Source organism: Furipterus horrens, unplaced genomic scaffold, assembly GCF_987537825.1.
Source record: "Furipterus horrens unplaced genomic scaffold, mFurHor1.1.pri manual_scaffold_4, whole genome shotgun sequence".
Lineage (NCBI taxonomy): Eukaryota > Metazoa > Chordata > Mammalia > Chiroptera > Furipteridae > Furipterus > Furipterus horrens.
Window position 1 is genome coordinate 204585647 of NW_028327174.1, and position 26155 is coordinate 204611801.

General features: G+C 65.0%; 1 protein-coding gene across 1 annotated transcript in view; it reads right to left on the reverse strand.

Moving 5' to 3' along the window:
* Positions 1–759: 759 nt before the first annotated feature.
* The window catches only part of EXD3 (exonuclease 3'-5' domain containing 3), a 41410-nt gene continuing 16014 nt past the window's right edge, over positions 760–26155 (reverse strand). Inside the window, exons 10-21 of the mRNA XM_090275298.1 lie at positions 24912–25078; positions 24548–24671; positions 24057–24267; positions 23843–23952; positions 23257–23419; positions 22993–23159; positions 22376–22519; positions 15531–15584; positions 15223–15354; positions 2903–2996; positions 1395–1430; positions 760–1134 (exon numbers count right to left, since the gene is read on the reverse strand). Coding sequence (XP_090131424.1) covers positions 821–1134; positions 1395–1430; positions 2903–2996; positions 15223–15354; positions 15531–15584; positions 22376–22519; positions 22993–23159; positions 23257–23419; positions 23843–23952; positions 24057–24267; positions 24548–24671; positions 24912–25078 — 1716 coding nt within the window. The 3' untranslated portion in view covers positions 760–820. The remainder of the gene's footprint in view (positions 1135–1394; positions 1431–2902; positions 2997–15222; positions 15355–15530; positions 15585–22375; positions 22520–22992; positions 23160–23256; positions 23420–23842; positions 23953–24056; positions 24268–24547; positions 24672–24911; positions 25079–26155) is intronic.

A 26155-nucleotide genomic window follows, 5' to 3' on the forward strand; every position in this document is an offset into this window, starting at 1 on the left:
GGCCCCACCCCCCCGCGCCCCCTCCCCACCACGGCTGGCGCAAGCACCCTCTCACTTTCCGTGGGGTCAGCTGTGCGCCTGCCTGAGCCTGTTTCCCCAGGGTGGGCACAGCCGGTGTGTGGACCGAGGCGAGGATGCACGTGGGCACAGGGCTCTGTCCTGTCACATGGTTGCGGGTTTCTCTCCCAAGGGGAGGCCGCCCAGCTCCGACCAGAGGGGCGGGGGGGAGGGCAAGGGGCTGCCCTGCCTCCTGCACCAGAAAGACCCCCAACTTGGCTAATAGGCCTTGCCCCCCAGGATCCCACCATCTTGCTCCTTGGAGCTGGAGGCTCCTGGCTGGGGCCATGGGATCTGCTGGGGGGAAGGCAGATAAGGCCATGTCCTGCCTGGCCAGGGGCCTGGCTCTCCACCTGAGAAGGCAGGGAGGGGGGTGGCATTTACTGCCACAGCAAAGTGGGTGGGCTGCCTAGTGCATGGGGGCCTGTCCACCCCCGCCTCAGCCTTCCAGCCTCACCAAGCTCTGGCTGCCTTGGGGAGCCACCTCGGCCCAGCCCTTGGGCCTTTGCCCAGACCGTTTCCTCTACCGGGCGTGCCCTTCCCACCTCCCATCCACCTCGTTCCCGAGCACTGGGCAGTCCTCAGCTCAGGGCCCGGGGCCCAGCGTCTTGGCCACTGGGAGACCTTTGCCTTTGCCCCAAAGCCGTGGGTCACATGTGGGCAGTGAGTGATACGCACGAATGAGTCCGCAGCCACAGCCCATGCAGGTGGGGCCTTCTCCACTTTTATTGTCACAATAAAGGCCATGGGACCTGAGGCGCCCTCACGGGGGGATGCTGGCAGGGCCGGGCGCTGGGCTGGGCTTGTGGGAGCAGGGGACACTGTCCAGGACCTCGTGGAACTGCGCGGTGATGCGGCCCAGGTGGGAGCCCTCCCAGAAGACCTTGCCACAGCCCGTGCAGCAGTAGAAGTGTTGCAGCTCCGGCCGCTGCAGCACGCCCGCCGGGACCCCTGCCAGCTGCAGCCGCGTGCCGTTGCGCAGCGTGGCCGGGACGCTGGTCTGCAGGCCTGCCCCTTCCAGCCAGTGGCAAGGAGGGTCGTGGGTGCTGCCCCCAGGCGTCTCCCCTGTGGCTGGGCCTGGAGCAGTGCAAGCAGCCTCCCTGAGGCCCCCGGCTTCCGGCAGCTCCTCCTGGTCTCCCAGCGCCAGACCCTCATCCCCCCTGGGGACCCCGGCCCCCTCTCCCCATCACTCTCTGCCATTGTGCCCCCTCCAGCCTAGGGCACAGGGACCATCTCCTCAGAGCAGTCCCCCTACTGGACCAGGACCCAAATGCCACCTGAGTGGTGGGTCCCGGTGCCGGGACCCCACGTGTCCTCATGGGCAGCCCCATGCTCACCTGGCTCCTGTGTGTTCTTGATTTGGGCCTCGTCACCTGTCAATCAAGGGTGTCAGGGACTCCTGAGGACAGGGCCTGGCAGCCCCAGCCTCTCCCCCAACCCCCAGTGGAGAGGGCAAAGGGCAGGGGCCCCTCCCACGGGAACTCACACCTTAGAACGTTCTTGGGACTCAAAGGTCCTTGGGAAACATGTTCTGGACGCAAGATCGGCTGACTCGGGCACTTGGGGGCCTGAGAACGGGCTGCGGGGCGGGGGTGGGGACGGGGGCGGGAGGCCAGCTGTGGCGATGAGCAGATAAGCCGATTGCCAAGGAGGCAGTTGCACAACCAGCCAGCACCAGGGCAGGCGGGCAGGGACCCAGGGGACCGGCTGGAGCTCAGGGTGCAGGGAGAGACCCTGGGAGAGTCCCCCCGCCCCCAAGAGCACAGGAAGCCGGCCAGGCTGCCCCAGGCTTCAGAGCCAATGCAGAGCCACAGGCAGGACAGCCGAGGGGCCCTGTCCAGCAGGTGGGGGAAGTGGCCTTCCGGGTCCTGCTGACCCTTGTGATTTGGCTGGCAAACATTTCTCTACAGACATCCCCAGACGGCCCGCAGCCGGGGTCTGGAGGCACAGTGCCCCTGCCTCAGCCTGCTGCCTCTCTGGAGCCCAGAGAGGCCACGACCTCCATCTGGCCTCCCTGCTGCGACCCAGCCTGTGACCCCAGCCAGGGCCGGAGAGAGCCTTGGGTGGTGCACCAGGGCCCAGACAGCCTTGTGGCCCCCGTGGAAGGCACTGCCCAGGCTGGGAGCTGCCTGGGGCTGGATGTGGGCTGTCAAGATGGCTCGCCCACTGTGTAGGTGGCCCCGAACCTCAGAGGAAGGTGGGGAAGACAGCAGCAGCTGGGTGGGGACATCAGCTTCCTGGAGAGGCACCCTGGCCTTGGGATGACCCCATAAGAGGGTCCTAAGATGCCCTCTATCCGCCCGACCCTGCCCTCCCGCGGAGGCTCCCTGCACGGCCCCCCGCTGGGGCCCCTCTCTCTGGAGAGTGGGGCAACAGCGTCTCGGGTGGCAGCGCACATTTGCTGCCCCAGCCCCGCACCCTCTTCTTCTGGTTTTACAAAAAGGGAAACTGAGTTCCTGGGCAGGCCTCGCCCTGGTAGGGGGTGGATAGCTGGGCTTGCCCTCTCTCCTGTCTGCCCGGGCTCCGCTACGTTCAGCGTGCTGAGTGTCACTGATGCATGAGCGATGCGTGTGTCTGGGTGGGCGGTAGCCGAGCAGGGTCCACTGGAGAGGGACTGGTGTCCACCAGCTGGAGGGGCCTCGCCTGCCTCAGCTTCCTGGTCCCCTACCCAGGCAGCACGTGCACCACACGGACAGGAGCCCAGGTGCAGCTCTGGCCCTGCCGGGAGCATTGACCCGCCGCATGTCCGCACCCGCCACCACCCTGGCCTGCACTGCTAGCGGGTGAGCCCCAGAGCAGCCAACGGCTGGGCTGCCGTCGCCTGCTCCCTGTTGGGTGTGCTCACCTGAGCTGCTGGGGCCTTTCTGGTGGCTACTGAGCCTCACAAGCTGCTTAATCGTGTCCTTGGAAACCTTCAGGTACTGGTCACAGTTACAGACCTGGGGGCAGAGCGGGTGTTGAAGCCAAGGGAGGAACCCCCCCTCAATGCCCTCCCTCAGTCCCATGCTCCCTGCAGCTCTGGGTCTGCCCAGGGTGTTTCACTGAGTCAGTGACACATCCCTTTCTCTGCCTCCAAGACCACAGGTACACCACCTCCTGGGAGTCCTCCCTGTCTGCAGCGGCTTCTAGTTCCTGAGACCCTGCAGGGCACTGCCATCACTGCAGCTGTTCTCTGCAACCCAGGGCATGCAGGGCCCAGCAGGGAAGGGTTGTGGCGGGCATGGGGTACACCTACGGCTGCCCTGACCTGGAGCCTGTCTTGGGGAGACCGGGACCCTTGCAGTGGCGGCATGAATCCGTGCCACCTCAGGGACCTGGCAGCCACGTGCTTCTATGCAGGACTCTTTGTCCAGGACAGGCAGCAGGCCCCTGCGAGCTCAGGTTGGCCTCACTGCTCTCATGGACTCTGGGATGTTGACCAGGCTTGGAGGGTCCATCCTGTCTTCCCAACGCAGCTGTCTGGGGTTGCTGCATGAGGGCCACTGTCTGGCAGGGGTAGGTCTGGACCCCAGGGTCCAGGGGTCCTTGGGTGATGGGGCATGTGGGGGCACAGAAGAGGAGGGGCCTGTGTCCACGGAGACCCAGCTTCCAGGGAGGGATTTGCAGGTACCTACGGAGCTGCACATACTGGTTACTGGTTACTGGTCACAGCCTTTCCAGACATGGGACATCGGACCCACTTGTGGGAAGAAGGCGAGCCAAGGACAGGGCCTGTGCGGGTGGGTGGGTTCCTCAGTCCCAGGAGGGATGGGCTACCATCTGTGCTACTGCAATCACTCCCCACCTTCCTGGATGAGCCGGGCAAGTGCCCTGGATGACATGGCTCTTGGAGGGAGGGTAGGCGGTGGCCTCAGGGCCCGGAGCTGCAGGGTGAGCCCACATCTGGTACAACACCTGGCGGAGCCGGTGGGCGGGGCCGCCTCTGCTGGGCTGGGCAGATCCCAAGGCAGAGCCCTCCTTACCCCTCAGGGGCCTCTTGTGCCCCTGCCACTTGACTCGGTGGTCTCTGGCACAGGGCAGCTGCCAGGGGCCCTGCTCCCTGGCCACGGGCTAGGGGCTCCCTGGGCCAGGAGGGCAGGCAAAAAGCCCTGGCTGCAGGTCTGGCCTGCGGTCATTCCGGGCCCAGCCCCGCTGCTGCCCTGGGCTGCCAGCCACAGGGGCCCAGGCACTGCCTGTCGGGCCACCCGAGGGGCCAGCACCAGCAGGTGCGGTGGGGGGGGGGGGGGGGTTGAGCAGCCACGGGAGGGTGGAGCAGGGCCCTCCGTGAGGGGTCTGCCCTCCTTCCCAGGGCCTGGGCCCGGCCTGTGCACCTGGGCGGGGCTGCCAGCTCACGCTGAGTCACGGCACCCAGACAAACGCCTGGTGCCATCCACAGGGACCTGGCCACACCCTCGGGAACCTCCAGTGCCGCTTTTCCCACGGCTGCTGCCCACTGTCACCCCAATGGGCCCTGAGAGGCCCTGCCCCCTCCCCCTGCCCCGGGGCTGGAAGAGCCGGTTCCTCACCTGCTCGCCCGCCCTCTGCCCCGCGTTTCCCATCTGCAGGAGGGCCTGGCACCCAGGGCTTCCCGTCCGTCCCCGTCCACTCTGGTTCCGCAGCCTTTGCCAGGCCCCCTGCTGTGGGTGGCCAGTGGCCACCCCTCGGGGAGGCTGTGGCGCTGTCCCAGTGGGGCTCGCTCTGAGCTCTTGCCTGGTCACGGGTTCAGTGCCCACCCACCTGAGGTCCCTCTCTGACACTGAGTGGGGGTGGCGGAGGCTCTGGCCTTCCATCTTGAAGAAAGGGGGCTTCCGAGGAGCTGAGTAACTTGCTCAGTCACAGGGCCCTCGGCTGGCCAGGACCCCACACAGCATCCTTAGCCTTACACTGCCCCCCAGCCAGGGGTACGTGCAGGTGACACTTGAGCCATGCCCACGTCCTGGGTGGGCTGTGCAGACCCTGGCCTGGGGATGCCCGTGGGCAGAGACCAGTGAGGACAGAGGCCTAGGGTTCTGCCCGTCTCTGTGCCTGCCCCCATCTGGTGCCGGAGCCTGAGGGCAGGGCTGGCCGCCCCCAGATCCTGGCTGGAAGGGAGGGGCCAGGTGAGCGGGGCAGGAGGGGCTGGGAAGGCTCCTGGCTCCCCGGTCCCAGGGGTCCGCCTGTGCACCCGGTTCCCACGGCTCCCGAGGCTTCAGAGCCAACGCCCGCCGTGCCGCCTGACTCAGGGCAGGCCAGGGACAGCCTTGGGCAGGAGCAGGCGCAGGAGCCTGGGCAGGAGGCTGCCTCCCGGGGGCTAGGCCACCACAGGGGCCTGGTCCTGGGGCTGATGGGCCTGTGGCCCCGCAACCTGGCAGGCCCGACCTGGAGGTCCACTCTCTGCAGCCCCTGCACCTCCAGGCCGGCCACTCCAGCCACGCCCGGGGGGGTCCGCCTTGCGAGGCTTCCAGGGGGTTTGAGGAGGGGCTGCAGCAGCCCCGGGGGATGCCTTCCCTTGCTCTGAGGCTGAGACTTGGGGGCCAGGAGCTGGAGGGCTGAGCGGGGCCATTCCCAGGTGCCGAGAGCCACACCTAAGAGCCAGCCTGCTTTCTCGGGATTCGGCCAACGAGCTGGGGCTGAGAGGCAAGGTCTCTGTGTCTGTCCAGAACTGTGTCCCCAAGACGGTCTGTGTTTCCACCTGCACGTGCACCGCCCTGGTCCGCGGGCCCGCAGGTGCCTGCTGTGCTCACACAGCAAGCAGCGGGGCTGAGCCAGCTGGGGTTGGGGCGAGGGCTCCACGGGCAGGCCCCGCGGGGCCGCAGAGTGTGGTGGGCGGGCGGGCGGGCGGGAGGCGCCGAGGGGGGCCCTCACAGACTCCCGCCCGGAGCCCACCGGCCCCTCCCACCACTGGGTGCTGCAAACTGCTAAGGTCTGTGGCTGCCTCGAAACACCCCGGGGCCCCGTCCCTGCACCCCAGGCCTCACTGAGGGGGCGCTGAGGCAGAAGGGAGGTGTGCTACACGAGCTCGTGGGGCCCCGAGGCAGGAGCAGCACAGAGCACAGTGACCCCAAGGGTGCTGGGCAGCACAAGGGCTGGTCCAGGCTGGGAGCCCAGGGAGGACCTGGGTGAGGCTCCCCGCCCCAGGCATCTGCCCGTTCTTCCTGCCCAGCAGGCCCCTGGCCTGGTCCAGAGGCTCCGGCCCTACCTTCCAGCCGGGAGATGGGGCCAGGCCGCTCTGGTGTCCCCGTCTGAGGGGCTTCCACTCTGAGCTCGCCCTGGCGCTGACTCCCTGCGAGGTTTCGGACCCTTTGCTTCTACGCACGGGCCAAGCCTGGGAACCTGGGTTCCGGCCTGAGGGCAAACACTGCTGGGCCCCGGTTGCCCTGCAGTGGAACCAGGCCCAGGGGGGGGGGAGGGGAGGTGTGGGCGGCCTGGTGACTCCGAGCCCTTTTCTGGGGTTTCTGACCCTGCAGGAGGAGGACAGGGGCCTGGGCAGAGGAGCTGCGACTTGCTCCCGAGTGAAGGACCACAGAGCAAACTGGAACACAAAGCGCAAAACCGCGGAGGGAAAGGTCGCCCACATGCCAGCGTGGCCACAGGCAGTTTCGGCACCTTCCCGGTTACTCATGTCCAGGAAATGGGGGACACGGGCAGGTCTCAGCTTCAGGATTCCAGTGTCCCTGTCCTCAGGGCGACTGTCACCCATTTGGTCCCTGATGGGCACCCTAATCCCCCCACACCATCCAGGATCGCTATCCTGAGAGAAGTGGGTCCCCAACCCCTCCCACTGGCTTGTCCACCTTGACTCCCCAGAGATGCCCCACAAATGGTGCTGGGTGCGGGACATAGGGCTGGAATCGAGGCCGGCCCGGAGCGTTGCCCCGACACCTCGCTGGAGGGGCGGGACCGGCTGGGAGGAAGCAATTAGGAGCCCGAGGCCTGGAGCTGCTCCACACCTCACTCTCCCACGCTGTCCAGGTCCCGGCAGCAACTTGTGGGGCCCTGAGCCATCTGCTCCCAAAGGTGACACGGCCCAGGAGCCTCCTCCAAGACAAGCGCATCACCCAACTTCGCCCATCAAGGCCCCCCCGGCCCCAGTGCTGGGTGCTGTCCCTCCCTGTTTGGCCCCGAATTACACTACAGAGGAGCTGGGGTGGAGGCACGGGGACTGCAGCCCCCTCTCCTGGAAGCCAAGACGGGCAGCACAGCCCTCTGGGCACACGCTGAGGCAGGAGGGCCGGGCCCAGGCCCCCAGGGGGCTCCCGGCTGGGGAGTGTGCCCTGGCCTGCTCTCTTGTTCCCAGGGAGCAGCGCTGGGCCCCCAGGCCGAGGCCTGGCCCTCAGCCCCAGGACCTGGGATGGTGGCCCTGCAGGGGCCCCGCTGCCATGCGCCCCGCCCCCAGGCCCAGGAAGGCCTATTCCCACGGGCCCAGCCCCTCCTCCACCCAGTCCAGCCCCTTTGTGGGGCCAGGACAATGTCTGCACAGAGTGGGGGATGGGCCTCAGGCGAGGCTGCACAGTGCAGGTCCCCTGGGGGTCAGGGGTCACGGTCCGTGTCCCAAGGAGTCTCCAGAGGGCCAGGCTGTGCACACGTGTGCCAGAGCAGGCACCCAGCAGGTGTCTCATAGGCGCCCACATATGAGGGGTGCGGGAGTCAGAGCAGCGGAGCGTGCACCTGCGTGCGGGCGCCACTCAGGGACAGGGACGTGGGACTGCCTGTGACTCCACGTGCACCCCTGACGGTGTCTGCGTGGGCAGCCTGCACAGGTGCTGTGCACACCCCACTGGGCGGCGAGCACGGTGGGGGTCTGGCTCCCTTGGACCAGCCTCTCCCCACCGCCGCTGGGCCCACTTCCTGCCCCAGACTCTCTGGAAGGGGAGCCCCTGGGCCAAACCCAGGACACGCCTGCCAAGTGGCCAAGGGGGGCCGACAACCAAGCTGGGGCGAACCCGCGCGGGTCCCTCTGACGGCAGGGGAGGAAGGGGGCTGCGCGGGGCAGAAGGAGGGGCGTGGGTAACAACTGGGGCCTGACCCGGCGCGCTGCCCCCCAGGGACACGGAGGAGGGGCTGCCGGCGGGCAGGTGCCCAGGCCCCGCGGCCCCGCCCGTGCGGAGCCCGTGTGCGCGCTGACAGCGCAGCCAGGCTGGCCCACGGGCACGAGACCTCACAGTCCCTCCCGCCTGGTGGGCTGGGGGCCCGCGGGGTCCTGACTGTGCCGAGGTGGCCAAGGCCATTCAGCAGGGGTCTCGGCCAGAGACGCCAACCAGGGCCTGCCTGGGGTCCCCGGTTTGTCTGTGAGGGGGGCGGGGGGTTACCACCTGTCCTGGGTAAAAGCGGAGAGAATGGGGACCAGACGATGCCTTCTGACCTCAAGCCCTGGGGGGCGGGGGGGTGGCTCTTCCCCACTCGGCCCCCGCAGTAGGCGCCCCCTCCCCAGGCAGCGCACACCTCCGCCCGCCCGTGGGGTCCCCACCTCAGCAGCCCCCCCAGCGGCAGAAATCCCCCCAACCAAGCGACCCTCAGGCGCATTACTGCCCCCGCCCTCAGTTCCCGCGGAGCCGGAGAGGCGCCCCCCGTACGGACCGCCGGGCACCCCCGGCGCAGCGCCGTTCCCAGGCGGGGGAGGGGCGGCGGCCGTGAGAACCGCCGGCGGCCGCGTGGGAAAGCGGGGGGAGGGGCGGGCTGGGAGGGCGGGGCGGCCTGGGAACGGCCCCCGCCCCCGCCGGCCTTTGAAAGGGCCACTCAGGGCTCCGGGCGGAGATTCAAAAGCAAACGGCCGGCCGCCTGCCTGCCCAGCCGCCCTCCCGCGCCCGGGCGGGGGTTGGTGAGGTGCCGGTGGTGGAGGGGCGCTCGGGGGCCCGGCCCGCCCAGGGCCCCGCGTGTCGGGGTCGGGGCTTCTTCCCTCCCAAGGCTGTGGAATAGCAAGGGGGGCTGGGGGACCCCGACAGCCTAGGGCCACGGGGGAGGGGGAGAGCGGGCGCCAGTCAGGCAGGGCAGGCTGGGGAAGTTGGGGAGGGGTCGAGGCCCCGTGGGGCCAGGGAAGGCCCGGGTTGTCCCCTCCCGCGGAGGCGCCAGGCGCTCAGACAGCAGGTGGCAGGCCCTGAACCCAAGCCCTGCCTTCACGTCTTTGGGGCCTGCAGCAGGGACCATTGCCCTGTCTGGGGTGAGAGAAACCTCAAAGTACTCTTCCAAAGAGCAGCGGCGTTCTGAGGTTGGGCCGCGGCCTGGAGGACTTCCTGGAGGAAGCAACACCTGCACTGGGACTCGGCAGCCAGGTGGGGTGGGTGGGAGGTCAGATGCTGCAGGAGCTGCGGTATGACGGGTGGGGCCCAAGGATGTTGCAGAGGGTGGCGGGGACCAGGGGCTGGTGGAGGTGGGGGGCTGGCAGCCGCGACGGGGCAGCATCTGGAGGAGCACAGGGTTAGAGGTTTCCTGGCCCCACCCCTTCCTGCCCCTCCCAGGGACACTGAGTCAGACCAAGCATCTGCACCTCATCAGATAGGAAGAAGCAGTTTCTGCCTGAGCCCAACTCTCCCCACTTTTCTGAGGGACCCCCACCCTGTCTGTACCTCTGCCCCTGCCTGCACGCCCCACTCCAGGGAGGGTGCAGGGCTTGGCTGAGTGGGCCTCACCCTTCACAGGGCTCCTGCTCCTGAGGCTCCTTCCCCCCCCCCCCCCCCCGGCTGTCAGGGGCCTCCTCCCAGGTCCACCCTGCACAGAGCAGAGCGTGGCCCCCAGGCCCCGCCATCCCTGGCCTCAGAAGAGCCTGGGAGGAGGTTGGGGCGGGAAGGGGAAGTCCCCCTCTCCTCAGCCCGTCTTGCTCTGCAGCTGTGGGGGATGGGTGGCCAGGTGGGGGGTGCGCACACATCCCCAGGGTGCCCTGCTGCACTGGCTGTCCCTCCGCGGGCCCCCACCCTGTCAGGACACAGAAGGAGCAGTCACTGCCTGGCAGGCCCTGCTTGGTCACCTTAGGGACCCACCCCAGACTCGAACCACAACCTCCCGTGGCCTCTTTTACCTGTGGCTGCTTGGACCTCACCCCTTGGGGAGCCTGTCCTGCCTCCTCCGTCCAGGGCCCAGTGGATAGCGTGTCTGCAGGAAGGTCTGCTGTCCTGAGCTAGGCTGTCGCCACCCACCTGGGGGCTGACTGGCCCCCAGCTCAGGGCCCCACCTCTGCATTGGGGCTGCCAGTGCTCCAAAGCAGGAAGAGTGCCCCCCCACCCCCCGCTGTCAGATGCCAGCGAAGCCCCTGGCCGCGGGTCAGTCCCTGCACCGGCCGGGCTGGGGGCGGGGGCGGGGAGCTCTCCTGGAGGGGCACGCTCTGTCCCGGCAAAGGCAGTGGGGCTGGGAGCACATGGGTGGGTAACTGGGTGCTGAGGTTGGAATTCCACCTGATTTAGCTCGAAGGCTGCGGTGTGCTGCTTACCCCCAGCCTGAGCCTCGGGGTCCCACAGACAGATGGGGTGCCCCCGCTCAGCAGCCCTGAGCCTCCCCTGCCCCCGGAGGCCTGTGTCCCCCCGCCACGGGCAAGGCACGCCCTCCTTCCCCGCTTCCCCCAAGCCCACCCAGGCCCTAGCCAGAGCCCTGGGAGCGGCGGGCCTGGGCACTGGCCGAGTGGCTCCTGCTGGTTCCATGACTGGGGGAGCAGGACAGTGGCCAGTGGAGGCGAGGAGCAGGGGGGCAGGAGGACCCGGGTCCTCGGACCTGTGCCGGGGGCTCTCCTAACCCGCCGCAGGCCTGAGACGGAGGCACAGCGCCGCCCGTGTGCCTGTGCTGACTCCGGACCCCCCGCGGCCTCCCCGTGCGCCCCGCTGCCTGTCCTCACGGCCCCAGGGCCCTGAGACTGTCCCACCAGCCTGGCCCAGGCCGGGGTCCTGGCTGTGGGTGGCTGCGTGCATGTGGACCGGCTGAAACCCGTGGCAGACGGGCACGTGTGACCGTGGTCCCCCCGCCACAGCAACCAGGCAGCAGGGAGGCCCTGTCTGGGTGTCCCCTGTGTTTTGACTGAAGCTTGTCACCCCTTCTGAGGTGGACACGTGTCTACTCTTCTGCCAACATCCAGGGGTGCAGCTGGGGAGCCTGTCCTGAGGGGCCCCCAGACCATGGGCGGGAAGGCCCATTAGAAGCCCCTGCTCAGAGAGGAGTGGCGCTGACTGTGGGTCGGGTCTCCCCCCACTGGCCCCCCCCCACGCCGCCAGACACAGACATGGAAGGAGCAAGGGTGTGAACCAGGCCGAGGACTCCCAGCTCCTCCCCGGGCACGGGCGCAGAGATGCAGAGACGCCGCTGACGGTCCCTCAGCCTAGGCTGGCCCCGGGGACGACACTGCGGGGACACCACGTCCAGCAGCAGCTGAGCTTCTGCGTGAAGCGTGTGGGCGTCGGGCTGGTCAGCCATGCCAGGATCCTTCCTGAAGTGGCCGGGGTTGGACTGGGGCCACCAGCAGCGAGGGGTCTCCTGGGAGGTGGGGTCCAGGTCCCCAGTCCCCCAAGGGCCATGTGGTGGGAACCAAGGCTGGGCACTGGCTGAGACCCAGGGCTGCTCTGGAAGGGGAAGGGGGAGACCGGGAGGCCCTACAGGCTGTGGGGAGGGCTGGGGCGGCCTCAGGGGATGTGGTGACCCGCCTGGGGGTTGGTCACCCCTGGGGGTTGTGCTGACCTTGCCCGTTGGCCCTCACCCCAGCCAGCGTCCCAAGTCTGGGGCATGCGGGGCCCCCGCCCTGCCAGGACCTGCCTGGTGGCCCCCACGACCCTTGAGACAGCCCTGGAAGCCCCACCCTGGCCCGTGGCTCCGACTCACAGGTCCTGCTAGCTCCCGGGCGCCCCTCCCGCAGCCTCAGGAGCAGGGCGCTGGCCGCCCTCCCTCAGCCTTTGTGCCTGCGTGACCCCGGGGGCACTGAGTGTGGGAACTGGGCTGGGGGCCGGGCAGCACAAAGGCCGGGGAGGGGTGGGGTCAGCGCCGCGGAGCCTCTTCCTGTCTGTCCCTGTGTCTGGGGTTGGTCACCGCCAGCGAGGCAGGGTCTCCAGGCCAGAGGACGAGGCCGGGCGCGGGCATCCCGGGTGCTCCCCGGCTCTGGGCTCCGGCTGTGGGCATGAGGGGCGCTGCCCCAGAGTCCCGCGCCTACGCCGGGGGCCTCTCCCCACCATGTGGAGGGGACCGGAGGGACAGTAAAAATAGATGTGTCGCTGGGCCATGTCAGGGGTTCGTGCGTAGGCTTTTTTTTTAACTCAAATTTCTTTGATAAAATACTTTCCCAGGGCGGACGGGACTGGGAATGTCCTCTTGGCAGATGCTCCTGATGATCATCGTCCCAGGCCCAGGTCACCTGCTTCAGGGCCCCACCCCGCCCTCCAGGAGGAGCCTGCTGCCCCTGACCCACCGGCCAGGCAGCTCGGTGGCTGGAGGGCTCCCTGTTCTCACAGCGGGCACTCCAGGACTCGGAGCCCAGGGCCCAGGGCCCCCGCCAGGGCCACACCGCTCAGGTCAGGGGCCGGGTGTGGGGCCGGGCGTGGGGCTGGCGCGGCTGCAGACCCCTGCCTGGCCCGCTCCCACCTTCACTCCCTCCTCAGGGCCCCGATGCCTCGGCGCCAGGAGCGGCTGCCTTGCTCTGGGAACCCTCGTGGGCTGAGCGGGTTTTCCCTCTGGGAACAGCACCAAAATAGCAGAAGGAAGGAAAAGAAATGGAAACTCAGCCTGGTGGTGGGAGCTCGCCAGGGAGGCGGCCAGAACTGGAGGGCTGGGGGGCAGCAGAGGCTCTGAGCCAGCAGCCCGAGCTCGTGGGCCGCTGGGGTGCAGGACGGGGTCCGCCCTGGGTCAGTCCCAGGAGCCGCTCTCGGCCGGCCGGCGCCCTCTGGTGCCCAGACAGGCTTATGAGCCCGCCCAGCCGTCGCTGCGGCCCCCTGGGTCTAGCCTGCACTGCGCTAAGCCTTCCGCCGCCACCTTGGGGCGCCTGGGGGGCACCTTTCCTGGGCTTGTCGGTGTCCACCTGCGGGAAGGCATCTGGTCCCCCTCGGCCCCCACCCTGGGCCGGGAGTGGGGACAGCCGTGTGCAGGGCTGGCGGTCAGCTGTTCCCAGCTGCTGCTCGGGTGGAGCTGGGGTTCCCAGGGATGCCACACTGAGGGGCTCAGGGAGCGGGTGGGAAGGAGGCCCGAGGCCCGCACGGACCCCATGCTCAGGGCCACTGCTGCTTGGCTGGGGGCTGCCTCTGCTCTAGGAGACAGGGACCCAACATCTGGCTGAAGCACCAAGGCCACCAGTTGGCTGACATGACACAGGGTGAGCCCGGTCCTCCCATCATGCCCAGCGCGCCTCCGCGGTCACTAACCCAGGCTCCAACATAGAAATCTGGCTTCTTAGGGACCCGCCTCTCTGCTCACCTGGCTCCACTCACTCTGGCCTTTCAGGGAACCTCGTGGTCACCTGTGGACCCCCCAGAACACCTGTCTACCGCCCAGGGAGGGCGCTGCCCTGGGTACACAGCCTGCTCTCTCTGGAGTGGAGCCCAGGTAGGGGATAGCTGGACGGCTGTGAGGCTCAGTGGCTCCCAGGTCCTGGGGTCCCCACTTGCTGGAGGCCCACTGGGCACATTGTCTGGTCTCACAGCACACGCCTGCAGCAGCCAACCCTCCCTGGGGCCACATACACAGGTCCTGCTGGGGACCCACCCCATCCCCAACACCCCGTGTCCTTCCACACTGGCCAGGGTGGCCGCAGGGCCCGAGTCAAGCCGTGGACCCTTCTCTGTCCTGCTCACCAGCTGTCCACGTGCGGGCTGCGTGTCCACCACAAATGGGAGGGGCCCGGCAGTGAGCTGGGGGCAGAGACCCCTAGATCCCCTCCCCATCCCACCCCACCCTCCATACCGGACCCTGTGAGCCCAGACCTGGCACCATCCTTCCCAGACCTGGGACGCTGGCCACCCTCTGCCCGCACCTGTCACAGCTGCCACGCATGTGCAAGCCCCACTGCCCGGGTCTCCTGCCTCCCTGCCCTGTGGTCGGAACACTCCAGATCTGTCCACTGCTGTCCCACCCAGCACTGCCCTCTCCCACCGGTCACGCACGGGTCCCCATCAGGGCACAAGCCTGTCCCTAGCCTTTGAGTCAGCCCCCATGCCGTCCCCAGGGGCTGTCTCACAGCCCAAGCGCCACTCAGTGGGGCCCCACGAGGCCCTCCCGGCCTGGACCCCCGCGGGCCTGATGGGGAGCTGGCTGCTCTGCGGGGGCGGCTTCCCAGGTCAGCAGCGCGGACTTCCGCCCAGCTCCCCAGCTTCCTGTTTTCTCAAGAAAATGCACCAGCAGAGATTCTGAAAAGCTCATTAAAATGCCTCCCTGCTTCCCGGACGTCCTGGGGTCTTTGCAACACTTGCTGCTTGAGGACAAAGAGGCAGCAGACACAGTTCCTGTCCTTCCCCAGTGCACTTCCACTGCCCAGAGGCCACCGTGGGTCCCTGCGGCGGACCCAGCTGGAGACAGGGGCTTCCCTCTGGCCTTCCTTCCTCACACTCTGCTGGGCGCCTGCCAGCTGGGGGGGCTGGGGCAGGAATGAGCCAGGTGGGCCGGTGCTGTGGACCCCACCTTGCCGTGGCACAAATTCTGGAATGTTCTGGGAGGAGCCAAGCCCAGCCTGCATCACCTCCCCCTCAGCCAGACAGCCCAGGGCCCTGAGAGCTCGGATGGACACCCCACCAGCAAGAGGGGGAGAGAGGCGCCCCCTCCCTGTATGGTGAGTCCACATCTGTCACCCAGGCCCCAGAACCCTCCTGGGTCTTGACCCAGGACATAACGCCTACCTGGGGATTTCCTCACCCAGACCTTCTGGATGCCGGGGCGGACCCAGGGGCCTCCTGTGCTGTGGGCACCGCCCGGGAGAATGGAACAGCACCCACACCCCCAGCCAGAAAGGGTGTCAAGGGTTTCCTTTACTCCAGCCAGAACCCTGCAGGAGGCTACCCCTGGGGGCAAGACACTCCCCAAATCTTAATAGACGCCCTCTGACCCCAGCCATCAGCCTCGGTGCCTCCTGGCCCGTCCCCCACCTTGCGCGTGGTGTGTGGGGGTGAGTCAGGGAGAAGAGGAGGAAACACCAGATGGCCGAAAGGCCCAGGTCCACGGCCTCTGCTGTCCAGCTACCTGTTAGGGACGCCTGCCACAGAGGTGGCTCCCCAGGGCTCACAGGCCAGCCTGAGGAGGCCTGGGGCACGCAGGACCCACCTGGCAGCGGCTGAAGATATCTGCGCGGGTGACATGAACGTTGAAATGCCGGAGCACGGCCTTCGCCTGCTGCTGGGCCTTGAGGGAGGAGTCCACCAAGAAGCAGTGCCCGGCCGGGACCTGAGCCCGGAGCTGCGGAGAGACGCGGTGCTGAGCCCAGAATTGCCTGACCGCCTCCCCGTCCCCCAGTTCCAGGCCCAGGAGCCTCCCAGGAGGCCAGCGCTGCTGGGTAAGCCCCACAGCCTATCCCCACGTGGCAGAGCCTGAGTTGGGGGGGCCAGGGCACTGGGCGCAGGCAGGGTCCTCACCTTGTGGTAGGGCAGCCCTGAGGTCAGGATGATCCTTTCCTCCTGCCTGGCGACCTGTGCAGGAGGTAAGAGTGATGGGTGAGGGGCACATGACCTCCCAGGGCTGATGCCGCTTTTGTCCCCCCGAGTAGCCTTGCTGGGGACCCCAGCAGCCCTCAGGGTCTGGCAGCTAGAGTCCTGGGCATTGCCTTGGCTGTAGATTCGGCCTTAGAATCATGCAATTGTTTCACATAATTGCAAACAAAATTAAATATAAAAAACAATCTCTAAAAATCCAAAGGAGACTTCCGGCCAAGATGGAGACCTAGACAGACACACTGCGTCTCCCTCCACAATAAGAGGGAACACAACTACCTCAAAACTAGAAACAACCAGAAGTTCCAGAAAATCACTGCATGGAAGTCCAACAAAGAAAGCTATAAAGAAGAAATACTCATCCAGACAGGTAGGAGGGGCGGAGAGGATGCAGCATGGTGGCTGCAGCAGCGGTGGCAGCAGGCCAGCAGAAAGCGCAGTCACACGTTTTAAAAAGTGGGGAGGGACACCTGGGGAATGTTCCCAGCTCCTTGCCAGACTTCGAAGCTCACGGTCCCAGCGCCGGGGAAATCAAGCCTCATTGCTTCTGACTGTGCAAACCAGTGGGGGTTGGGGTGGAGACAGAAACCGCCAGTCTCTCAGCAGAGTCCGCTTGTTTAAAGGGCCCCCACGGTCCTAGTACGTCCGCAGACCCACCCACTCTGGGAAACACGGCCGGGGCAGCAGCTAGAGGGGCACCAGTCCGGTGCGGAAGTGGGAGAAGTTCCTGGAAAGGGGGCAAGTGCTGGGCAGGGGGCATTGTTCCCTTTCTGACACCTCCCCCACATACAGCATCACAACGTGGTGAAACGGGTCACCCTGTACTGACGAATCCCTAAGGCTCTGCCCCTTAAAACGTTAACAGGTGCAACTGCTCTGACTAAGACACAGAGGCAAACAAACCCAGGAGCCTGTCAAGATGAGGAGACAGAGAAGTATGGCCCAAAAGGGGAAACGGATCAAGGTTCCAGTGGGAGAACTAAGTGACGAGGAAATAGCCAACCTAACAGATACAGAGTTCAAAACACTGGTGATAAAGATGCTCACAGACTTGACAGATATGCTCAAGTACGGCAAACACATAAGGGAAGAAGTGAAGGCCATGCTAAGTGAAACAAAGGAAAATCCACACAAAACCAATGGTGAAGGGAAGAAAACCGGGGCTCAAATCAATGATTTGGAACATAAGGAAGAAAAAAACAGTCAACCAGTGCAGAATGAGGAAGCAAGAATTGAAGAAAATGAGAAGAGGCTCAGGAACCTCTGGGACAACTTTAAACACGCCAACACCCAAACCACAGGGGTGCCAGAAGGAGAAGAGGAAGAGCAAGAAATTGAAAACTTATGTGAAAAAGTAACGGAGGAAAACTTCCCAAATTTGGTGAAGGAAATAGACATACGAGTCCAGGAAGCACAGAGAGTCCCAAACAAGCTAGACCCAAGGAGAACCACACCAAGACACACCATAATTAAAATGCCAAAGGTGAAAGATAAAGAGAGAATCCTAAAAGCAGCAAGAGAAAAGCAGAGAGTTGCCTACAAAGGGGTGCCTATAAGACTGTCAGCTGATTTCTCAAAGAACCTTTGCAGGCAAGAAGGGACTGGCAGGAAGTATTCAATGTGATGAAAAGCAAGGACCTGCAACCAGGATTACTCTATCCAGCAAAGCTATCATTTAGAATGGAAGGGCAGATGAAGTGCTTCCCAGACAAGGTAAAGCTGAAGGAGTTCATCATCATCAAACCATTGTTATATGAAATGTCAAAGGGACTTATTTAACAAAAGGAAGATCAAAACTATGAATATTAAAATGACAACAAACTCACAACTACCAACAACTGAATCCAAAAAAATAAAAACAAAGTCCAACTAAGCAGACAACCAGAACAGGAACAGTCATAGGTGTGGGGATCATTTGGAGGGTTATCAGCTGGGGGGGGGGGGAGAAATGGGGAAATGGTGCAGGGACTGAGAAGCATAATTGGTTGGTACAAAACAGACAGGGGGAAGTTAAGAATAACATAGGGAAGGGTGAAGCCAAAGAACTTACATGCACGACCCATGGACATGAACGAAGGGGGGTGGGATTGCAGGAGGGAAGGGGGGTAGTGGGCAGAGGGGAGCAAAGGGGAATAAATTGGGACAACTGTGACAACATAATCAATAAAATATACTTAAAAAGAAATAAAATAAATAGAACACAATAAAAGTAAAATAAAGAATAAAAATCCAGAGGAGATGAGAGAAATGAACCGGGAAGTGAGACGTGTCCCGGAAACACAGAGCGCAGTCAACCACCTGCTGCCGCGTGGATGCTCCCCGCAGCCCCTGCTCAGCAGCCCCGCAGGGGTCCTGGGGTCGGTGCGGCACTGCCGTCGCTGTCCTGAAATGTCCGTGTGTGAACTGTGACGTAAGACAGACGGGGGATGCCGAGGCCGTGAGCGGGAGGCTTGTCAGCCGAGAGAAAGGAGATGTGGACTAAAATGTAACGGATTATACTATATACCCCAGACCTGAACAGAAAGCTTCCGCGTGAGTTCCTCACGTGTGTTTATGTCCGTGAGTTTTGTCAGCCTGCCTACTGCAAAGGTCTGGGAACAGGAAGCAGACTTTATGGTAAAGAGTCTTACTAAAGCCCAAGAGGTTCCCCTCACAATTGTACAAGAGTTCACGCAACAGAAAGATACAAGAGTTCTAAATGCCCTAATCATGGAAGTTTAAAGCAGATGACGCAAATACTGACATGGCCGCAGAGGGTTTGATGAAGGCGCTGTCACGGGTTCCGACCTCGGCGCAGCTCTTGGTCTGGGACAGAGTCAGGCAAGAAACCAGTCAAACGAGAGGCAGGGGTCTGAGCAGCACACCATGCAGCTGGACCTACTGAGTGTGAACGAGCGTGTGACTGTGTGCGCACGGCTGTGATGGTGTGACCGTGACTGCGTGTGTGAGGGAGAGGGACGCATGTGGCTGGAGAACATGTATCCCCGCAAAGACCCCGGGGAGCGCTTGCAGGAAGGACCGGCCCTGGCTGCAAAGCCCGCCTTCGCCAATACCTGGCTGGCAGATGTAGACGGAGCTCCTGGACTGTGATCCCGTTGGGTTAGAAATCCAGGTAAAAAGAGCTAAAAAGCTCCCAAATCCAAGTGCTCAGAAATTAACACACGTCCTTCAAATAAGTAATTAGAACAGACACTAACAATTATTAGAACTAAAAAAAAAAAAAAAAAAAGGAAAATGTATCTCAAAACAAAACTGATGGAATGCAGAGAAAACAGTCCTTCAAGAAGAATTTATGGTCTTCAATGTTTACATCATAAAATTTAAAAGGCTGAAAATTAAAGAGCTAAGCGTTCCACTTGGAAATAACCCCAAAAAAGCAAAAGGAAGGAAACGATAAAGATAAGAACAAAAATTAATGAGATAGAAGCCAAAACGCGACGAAAAGGACCAACTACGCCAAAGCCTCGTTCCGTGAACACTCGTTAGACGGCCCAGGTCCTGTGAGGGGGCCCACCCGCCGCCCCGATTCTGCCCACGGGCCCCAGAAAAAGCGGCAGATGCCCCAGCAACGGAGAAGGTGCAGCCGCCCACCGAACGGCCCTGTGACGGGCCCAGGGCGCCTTGCGGGAGGTCCGCCAGCCCTGGGAGGAGGTTGTCCACTTGACGCTCAAAGTGTCACAGGAAACGGAAGAGGAGAAGCCCCAACTCGGCATCAGGCTAAGAGAGGAGGTGACCGGAAAGAAGCTCCACCTTGGACATGCTCCTGAGGGGGACCCGAGCCTCCAAATGGCGACCACAAGCCAAAGCAGCAAAGCCAGATGGCAAGTTAGTCCAAAGCCACGTCAGTGACGCTGTCCGTCGCGTGCATGGGAGTGGGGGGGACGGGGCCAGTCCTCCACGGCTCCCCCAGCAGCTGTGGAGCAGCGTTTGGAGGGGCTCGCTTTCCCTCGCAGTGAGATCGTGCAGCCCGCTCGGGGTCGCGGGACGCCCCAGCCTGTGCGCGCTGGGACCCGCGGGGCTTCATGTTGGCACGTTCCCTCTCCACCAGGAACCAGGAACGACCCCGGGTCGGCCGCTCCGGCTGCCCGTGTGCAGCACAGTCCCTGAGGCCTCAGCTCACAGCAGGAGGAGGGAAGGCTGAACAGGAGGGACTCAATTGTCTCGTGTGGGGGTGACATGCCCACAGAGAGACCCGACAGAGCTGACAGCCAGCCCCACGGCGTTTTGGGGACTTTCGCACGGTTTTTGGAGAGAAGACCGGTTCTCAGGCAACTAGGAACTCTGGTAACTGCAGTTCCTGTACCCGCAGGAGACGAAACGGCACAATTTGTCACAGCAATAAAACTCGGAGCCTCATGGGGCGGGTGACGCGGCACGCTGGACCGGTCAGAGGACAGTTAGATCGATAGTCCTGCTCGGAAGACTCATGTGACCAAAGCGTCCCCCCCGACTGATGGGCCGCAGTTCCACGGCCCCCAGCTGTTTCTGACCCCCAGGAGGAAGGTGGTCTCGGCCCGCAGGTCTCAGGGGAACTACCTACCTGTTGGATAGAGTGGCACCAGGAGCCGGAGCAGACTTGCCTGAGGGCCCCCAGGACGGCCGCAGCGGCGCCTTGTCCTGCAAACGCCAGGATCCACTACGAGGACGTGACCCCTATGCCATGGTGGCGCACTGGCGGCGAGTGTTGCCTGCCATGGACGTCCGTCAGAGACGCGGCCCCTGAGGCCACCCTGGGGACCCTCTGCCTGGCATGGTCCCGGCTGCAGACTCCCAGAGGGATGCAGGGCGCAAATGCCCACCCAGGCAGGCGTCCAGGGAAGGGTGTGTGTATGCCGGGGGCTGCGTTCCAGCCCGGCTCTGGACGCCTGACGAGGGCCAGCCATGTGCAGGCCCCTGAGGACCATGCCGGCCACGCTCAGGCGTCCGTCTGCACAGGCGCTGGGAGGAGCAGGAGGTCCCGCAAGGTGGAGCATCTCTTACGACAGCTGGGCCACAGCTTCTTATGCTCGGTGTCCTCCCATCCAGCTACTCACAGGACAAAACTCTGGGCTTGGTGTCCAGCCACCTGGGCTCTGTAGCCATGCGGTGAGGCCTCCTCAGGGGCAGACACAGGGGCTGCCGCTGGGTCCCTAGCTCGGGCCACTTCAGTTGGGTCCGGAGTGGGCTCAGGCCCGGCCACTTAGTACCGCCCCTGCCACTGGCACCAGGACACTTTCCTGCCACATCACACATGGGCTGCTTCAGACTGCCTTCCGGCGGGAGGACCCCTCAGATCGGAGGACCCAGCCTGCACACCATCCCCTGGGACCGCTCCAGCACTGACCTACGTTGCCCAGAGCAGAGCCATTGGGTGTGTGTGCAGAGTCACTGCCAGGGGCTGTGGTGGCCATTTGGGAGTGGTGGGCGAACCTTGCTGCTGTGGACCTTCTTCTCTCACTTTGGCTCCTGTGGAGGTGGCTGAGGCCCAGGTTTGGCCAAGGCCCTCCAGAGCCCCCTTGTTCTTTGCCACCATGCTCTCTGACCTTCTGCTCTTGTGTGGCCACTCCCAGCCTCCTCTCCAGGCCGCACGTTTGAAGGGGTCACTGAGTTTTAGCATCTTTGGTGCCCTGGACAGGTAGGGAATGTCCTGGGGACAGACTTCCCGCTGCTCTCGGCCAGAGTCCCCTCTGACACGGGGCCTCAGCAGGCAGACCCAGGCAGATCCAAATCCAGGGGCAGAGCAGGCTCTCGGGGAATGGGGGGCCGCGTCCACAGCCGCGGTCCATCCACATGGTGGCACGCGGCGTGGTCACAAGAAGGAACGCTGCGCTGACTGGTGCTACAGCCCTGGTGAGCCTGGACGGGGGTGCCAAGAGGAGCCGGCCCCAGAGGCCACGTGCTGTAGGAAACCGCGGAGTGAAAAGCAGATGGCCATGCCCGGGAGCAACGATGTCACAGGAGTGACAATTTTCCAAAATTGGCCACAGATGGCCGCAGGACCGTGGATGCACTGGAGGCCACCGCGCCGTGACGGTATTGGGTGAGCTCCAGGGCACGTGAATCATATCTCAGGAAACCTGCTAAGATGGTCACCATCCAAGCCCAGCCCCTGAATCAGAGAAAGCTGCTGGGTCCAGGGCAGGCAGCCCAGCTGGCCCCTCCAGGGGCATGCGGGTGGGGGTCCCCTGGCACCCGCCAGCCTGGTGCCCGACTACACGGCAGGCCTCGCCCACGCCTCGGGCCCCATGCTGGTGCTGCGGCGCCCGGGGTCTCTCCCACCCAGACTGGTTGGTAGGACAAAGGCATGAAAACGCCCGGACACTTAGTTTCACTTTTATCTGACGATTGTGACCTCTGAAGGTGGCCAGACACGTCTGTGTGGAGAAGCAGACCCTGGGCTCTGATCTCCGTGGCCCACTTGGCGGGGTCGCTGGTGGTGCCCCACTGGCAGGGAGCTCTTCACGCCCCTGGGGCTGGTGCCCCCGATGGTGCCGGCGTGGGCGTGAGCGAAGCCCATGGGCGTGTGAGTGGAGCCTGGCCTGGAGAGGGCCTTACCCACACACCAGGCATGCACTCTGGCTTCGCAGGGAACAGAAGGGCCTGTGGGCGCGCAGTGTGTCCAGGTGCCAAAGGACACCCACGGGACAGGACCACCCAGGGTCTGCCTGGGTCAAAGGAGCCATGAGGGCTCCAGCTGGCAGAACCCGGCTGTGTCTGGGGCCTCAGGGGCTGTGCCCTCCGCCCCGGACTGGGGTACGCGCGCAGCGGCCACCGAAGCACCGCACACCCACCTCGGCCACTTGGCGGTGGTCCTCGCCGGCACCCAGCACACGCACGTCTGCACCCAGACAGCGGAGCCTGCGCGCCAGCCCCTGCAGCATGCTGTCGCACACCACGCGGAAGGCCCTGGCTGGCACCTCGGGGGCCGCGGGCACCTGCAACACAGCCCCGCTCAGAAGGCCACGCCCTCAGGCCCACCCTGGACTTGGTGGGGGGTGGGGTCTCCCGGGCTGTGTGTTAGTTTTCTTTTCCACAAAAAACTTGATGAAGAGAATCATGAGCAATATGTACTCAATGCAGAAAACAGATAAAATGATACAGAATCATTCACACTGGACCCCAGAAGGAGCCTACTCATCTCCTGGGGAATCCCATGTACCCCGAGGTGGGGTCCTGGGTTCTGGGGGCACAAAGACACAGCCAGATGCTGCCCTGGACCTCGGGGGTGGGCAACATACCAGGCCTGGTGTCAGGAGGGGCCGGGACCCCTCTTCAAGGGGCCCACAGCCTGCGCTCCTTTTCTGCACGCGGAGGAGCCCAAGCCTCCCCCACACCAGGTCCCCATCTTATACACGGTGGTCCTGCTTCCCGAGAACCCTAGGAGGGGACCCCCAGGGGCTCCAGTCACCTGCCGGGGTGGGGTGGAGGCCTCCCGTGGGCGGGGCGGCTCCCCAGCCCCTGCTCTCTCACTGTGTCCTGGCCGCAGGCTCCGGGCCAGGTCCCCGGACAGGTGGAAGCGGGCCGGATCCCTGCGCAGCTCCCGGTACACCTCCAGCAGGCAGTAAGCGTCGGCAGCTGGGTGGATGGGGGTCAGCTTCAGCCTCAGCCTCAGCCTCCTGCCGGGGGCGGGGGCAGGCGTGTGGGAGGCGTGGGGGCAGGTGGGAGCGCACACCTGCATACAGCAGCTGCCCCTCGTCCAGTGGCCGCCGGTCCCAGTTGGAGAGCTGCTGTGCCTTGTCCAGAGGCTTGCCCAGCACCTGGTGCACCAGGAGGCTGAGGCCCCGCGGCCCCGCAGCCCTGTCCACGCCCGGGGCAGGCATGTGGGCCACCCGGATCTGCAAAGACAGTGCCCTCATGGTGAGGCCCGCCTTTGGGGGAGGACGGCCACTGCCCACTGCCCACAACCTCGCTGCCGCTCAGGGCTCGGGGACGGGCCTGTGTCCCATGGCGGTCGGTGCAGGGACAGAGGGGAAAGGCTGGCTGAGGGTGGCTGTGCCGGGGCCTCAGGGCCACGTCCCTGCCCACCGGTCAGCTCTGGGGCTGGCTGACGCCTTCACCCCCAAGGTTCGTGCTGAGAGCTCCTGAGCAGAGCCCAGAGCTGGGCTGTTCTGGGGAAATGGTGGCACGTGCAGTGATGCCCTCCTGGGGACCCTGCAGTCTGGGTCCCTGGTCACCTGTGCTCAGGGAGCAGGGCTGCAGCCAGGAAGGTACTGAGGATGCCCTGTCAGCTTTGGGCCCCCCCCACCGGCCCCGCTCACCTGCCTGTGCACCTGCAGCAGGTCCACGCTGCCCTGCAGGAGCTTCTGCACGTGGGCCAGGGCAGGGCAGGAAGCCCCCAGGCTCTTCAGGTCCCCCGCCATCCCATAGCCTGTGGGCAGGGGCCTCTGGGTGATGGGCAAGCAAGGAAGGGGCCCTGACCTCCCAGCACCTGCCCTGGATGGGGATGACCAGCAGGGCGGGGGAAGTGCTCACCCAGCTTGGTGATAGATGGGTCCGAGAGCAGCTGGGACACCAGCCGGGGGAAGGCCGGGGACACCTGCCCTTCTGCTGGCCGTGAGAGCGCAGGCAGGTCCAGCAGGAACACGCGACCCTCCACGGCTACCTGCATGAGTGACGCGCAGGGCCGGCCCCCTGTGCAGAATGAGGGCTTCCACTCCAGGTCCAAGCCGACCACCTGGCCAGGCTGCCGACAGAGACCAGACTGGCCTAAGAGGTGCGGCCAAGGGCTGGAGAGACACAGCCTGCCTGCCCGGCCCCCCGGGTGCACCCGGCCCGGTGAGGCACCAGGGAAGGCCCAACCACCCGTGAGCTGCCACCCAAGCTGGGATGCCCCTCACCCGCACGTAAGGGGCCAAGCCCAGCACTGGCTGGGGCAAGTGTCCTGCTGCGCAGGTGCCCAGGGCCAGGCGGAAGGGACAGCTGGCTCAATACCACTGTGGATAGAGCCCCGGGGGCCTGCCTACCTGCAGGAGCTCCTCCTCGTGCCTGGACAGGTCCTCCCCCGAGGCCAGGATGTGGATGTCCTCCATGGCGACGGGCAGCTGGTAGTAATGGTCTTTTGTGTCCTCGAAAGGTGCCTCGGCCATCCTGGGAGGAGCGCGGCTGTGGCACCTGGTGCTCCTGAGTCCCATCCGCCCCCCACGCCTCTGCCCTCCTGGACTACAGGCCCCCGGGGAGCGCAGTGGCTCTGCATTCTGGGAACAGGGGTATGCACCCCATTCTTGGTTTTCTCAGTTCCTAATTTCCAAACCACTGGCATTCACGACTCATGGGGCCTCTTCCCAAGGGGCAGGGGCCCAAGGGGGTGCTCAAGCCCAGGGCGCTCACCTGCCCTGGAGCCTGGGCCGGCGGAGCTCCGCGGCTACTGCGGCTGGGAGCCGCTCCTCGGGCAGTGAGAGGTCCCGCGCACAGCGGGCGACCATGGCTGCGTCGCAGTGAGAGGCCAGCAGACGCAGCAGCTGCTCCTGTAGCCACTCGCTAGGCCCCACCAGGCCCTGGGGACAGCGCAGGATGTGGGCTGGACCGCCTGGCTCTGCGTGGGGCGGGGGGCCCACGGGCCCACAGCCCCCAGACCCAGACCTCACCCTGGAGACCTAGCTCAGCCTTCAGGAGAAGGGGGCTGTCTGTCCCCTGAAGGCCAGTGGTGGCTCCCCTGACCGAGATGCTCGGGGTGAAGGGCCGCCATCCTGAGCCACTGCTGCCACTGCGCCCACAGCCAGGTGGGCTGTCCCCAGCCCCGCCCTCTGCCGCAGCCCCTCTCCCCATGTCCAAGCCCACTAGGACCCGCCCATGCCCCCTCCTCTCGGGCTGCGGGGACCTGGTTGGCCCTGCTCCTCCTCCACCCTCTCCCCACGGGGTGGCTCCCCACCTTCCGGCTGCCCGGTCCACATCTCCCCTTGCCCCTGCCCTCAGTTGGCCAGCATGCCTAGGGCGGGCGAGGTCACAGGACACCCCAAGCCCACGGCCCAGAGAGTGGACAGAGGGGCAGCAGGGACCATGGGGGCTGCACAGGGCCACTCTCCCAATGCTGGCTGCCCCACCCCAGTGTCCGCTCGGCTCAAGAGACCAGCACCAGCGGGTCCCAGCCGAGGGTCTCAGTCCTGGTCGAGTCCTGGGTCCACGAGGCCACAGGTCGCTGTGCCTTGGTGGGAAGGGTGGGAGTCGGAGCCCCTTGCCCCCCCACCTCCAGCCGCTGAGGTCCTGGTGCCCCCTGAGGAGGCCCTGTGCTGGCCTGTGGGCGGGGCCCCCTCCCCAGATGGCTCTGCCCCCCGGCAGCCTCAGGCCCTCCACTTCCCGCTGGCTGCAGGTTCCCACATGGACGACAATATGTGGAAACCCCTCCACATTCTTCAGGATGTCCGCTGCCCCAGGGGGGACCTGCCTTCCGGGCCTTGCCCTGGGGTCTGCGTTCCTCCCTAGTGACTCACCGCCCCCGCCGCCCTGTTACTTCAAGGGCAGCTCAGCACTGCCCCCCACTGGATGCAGTCTGCCTGGCCACCACTGAGGACAACAGACGGTGTTCTGGTCACGGGGGAGGGAGGTGACCAACTCCAGGGACAGCCCCTGTGCGC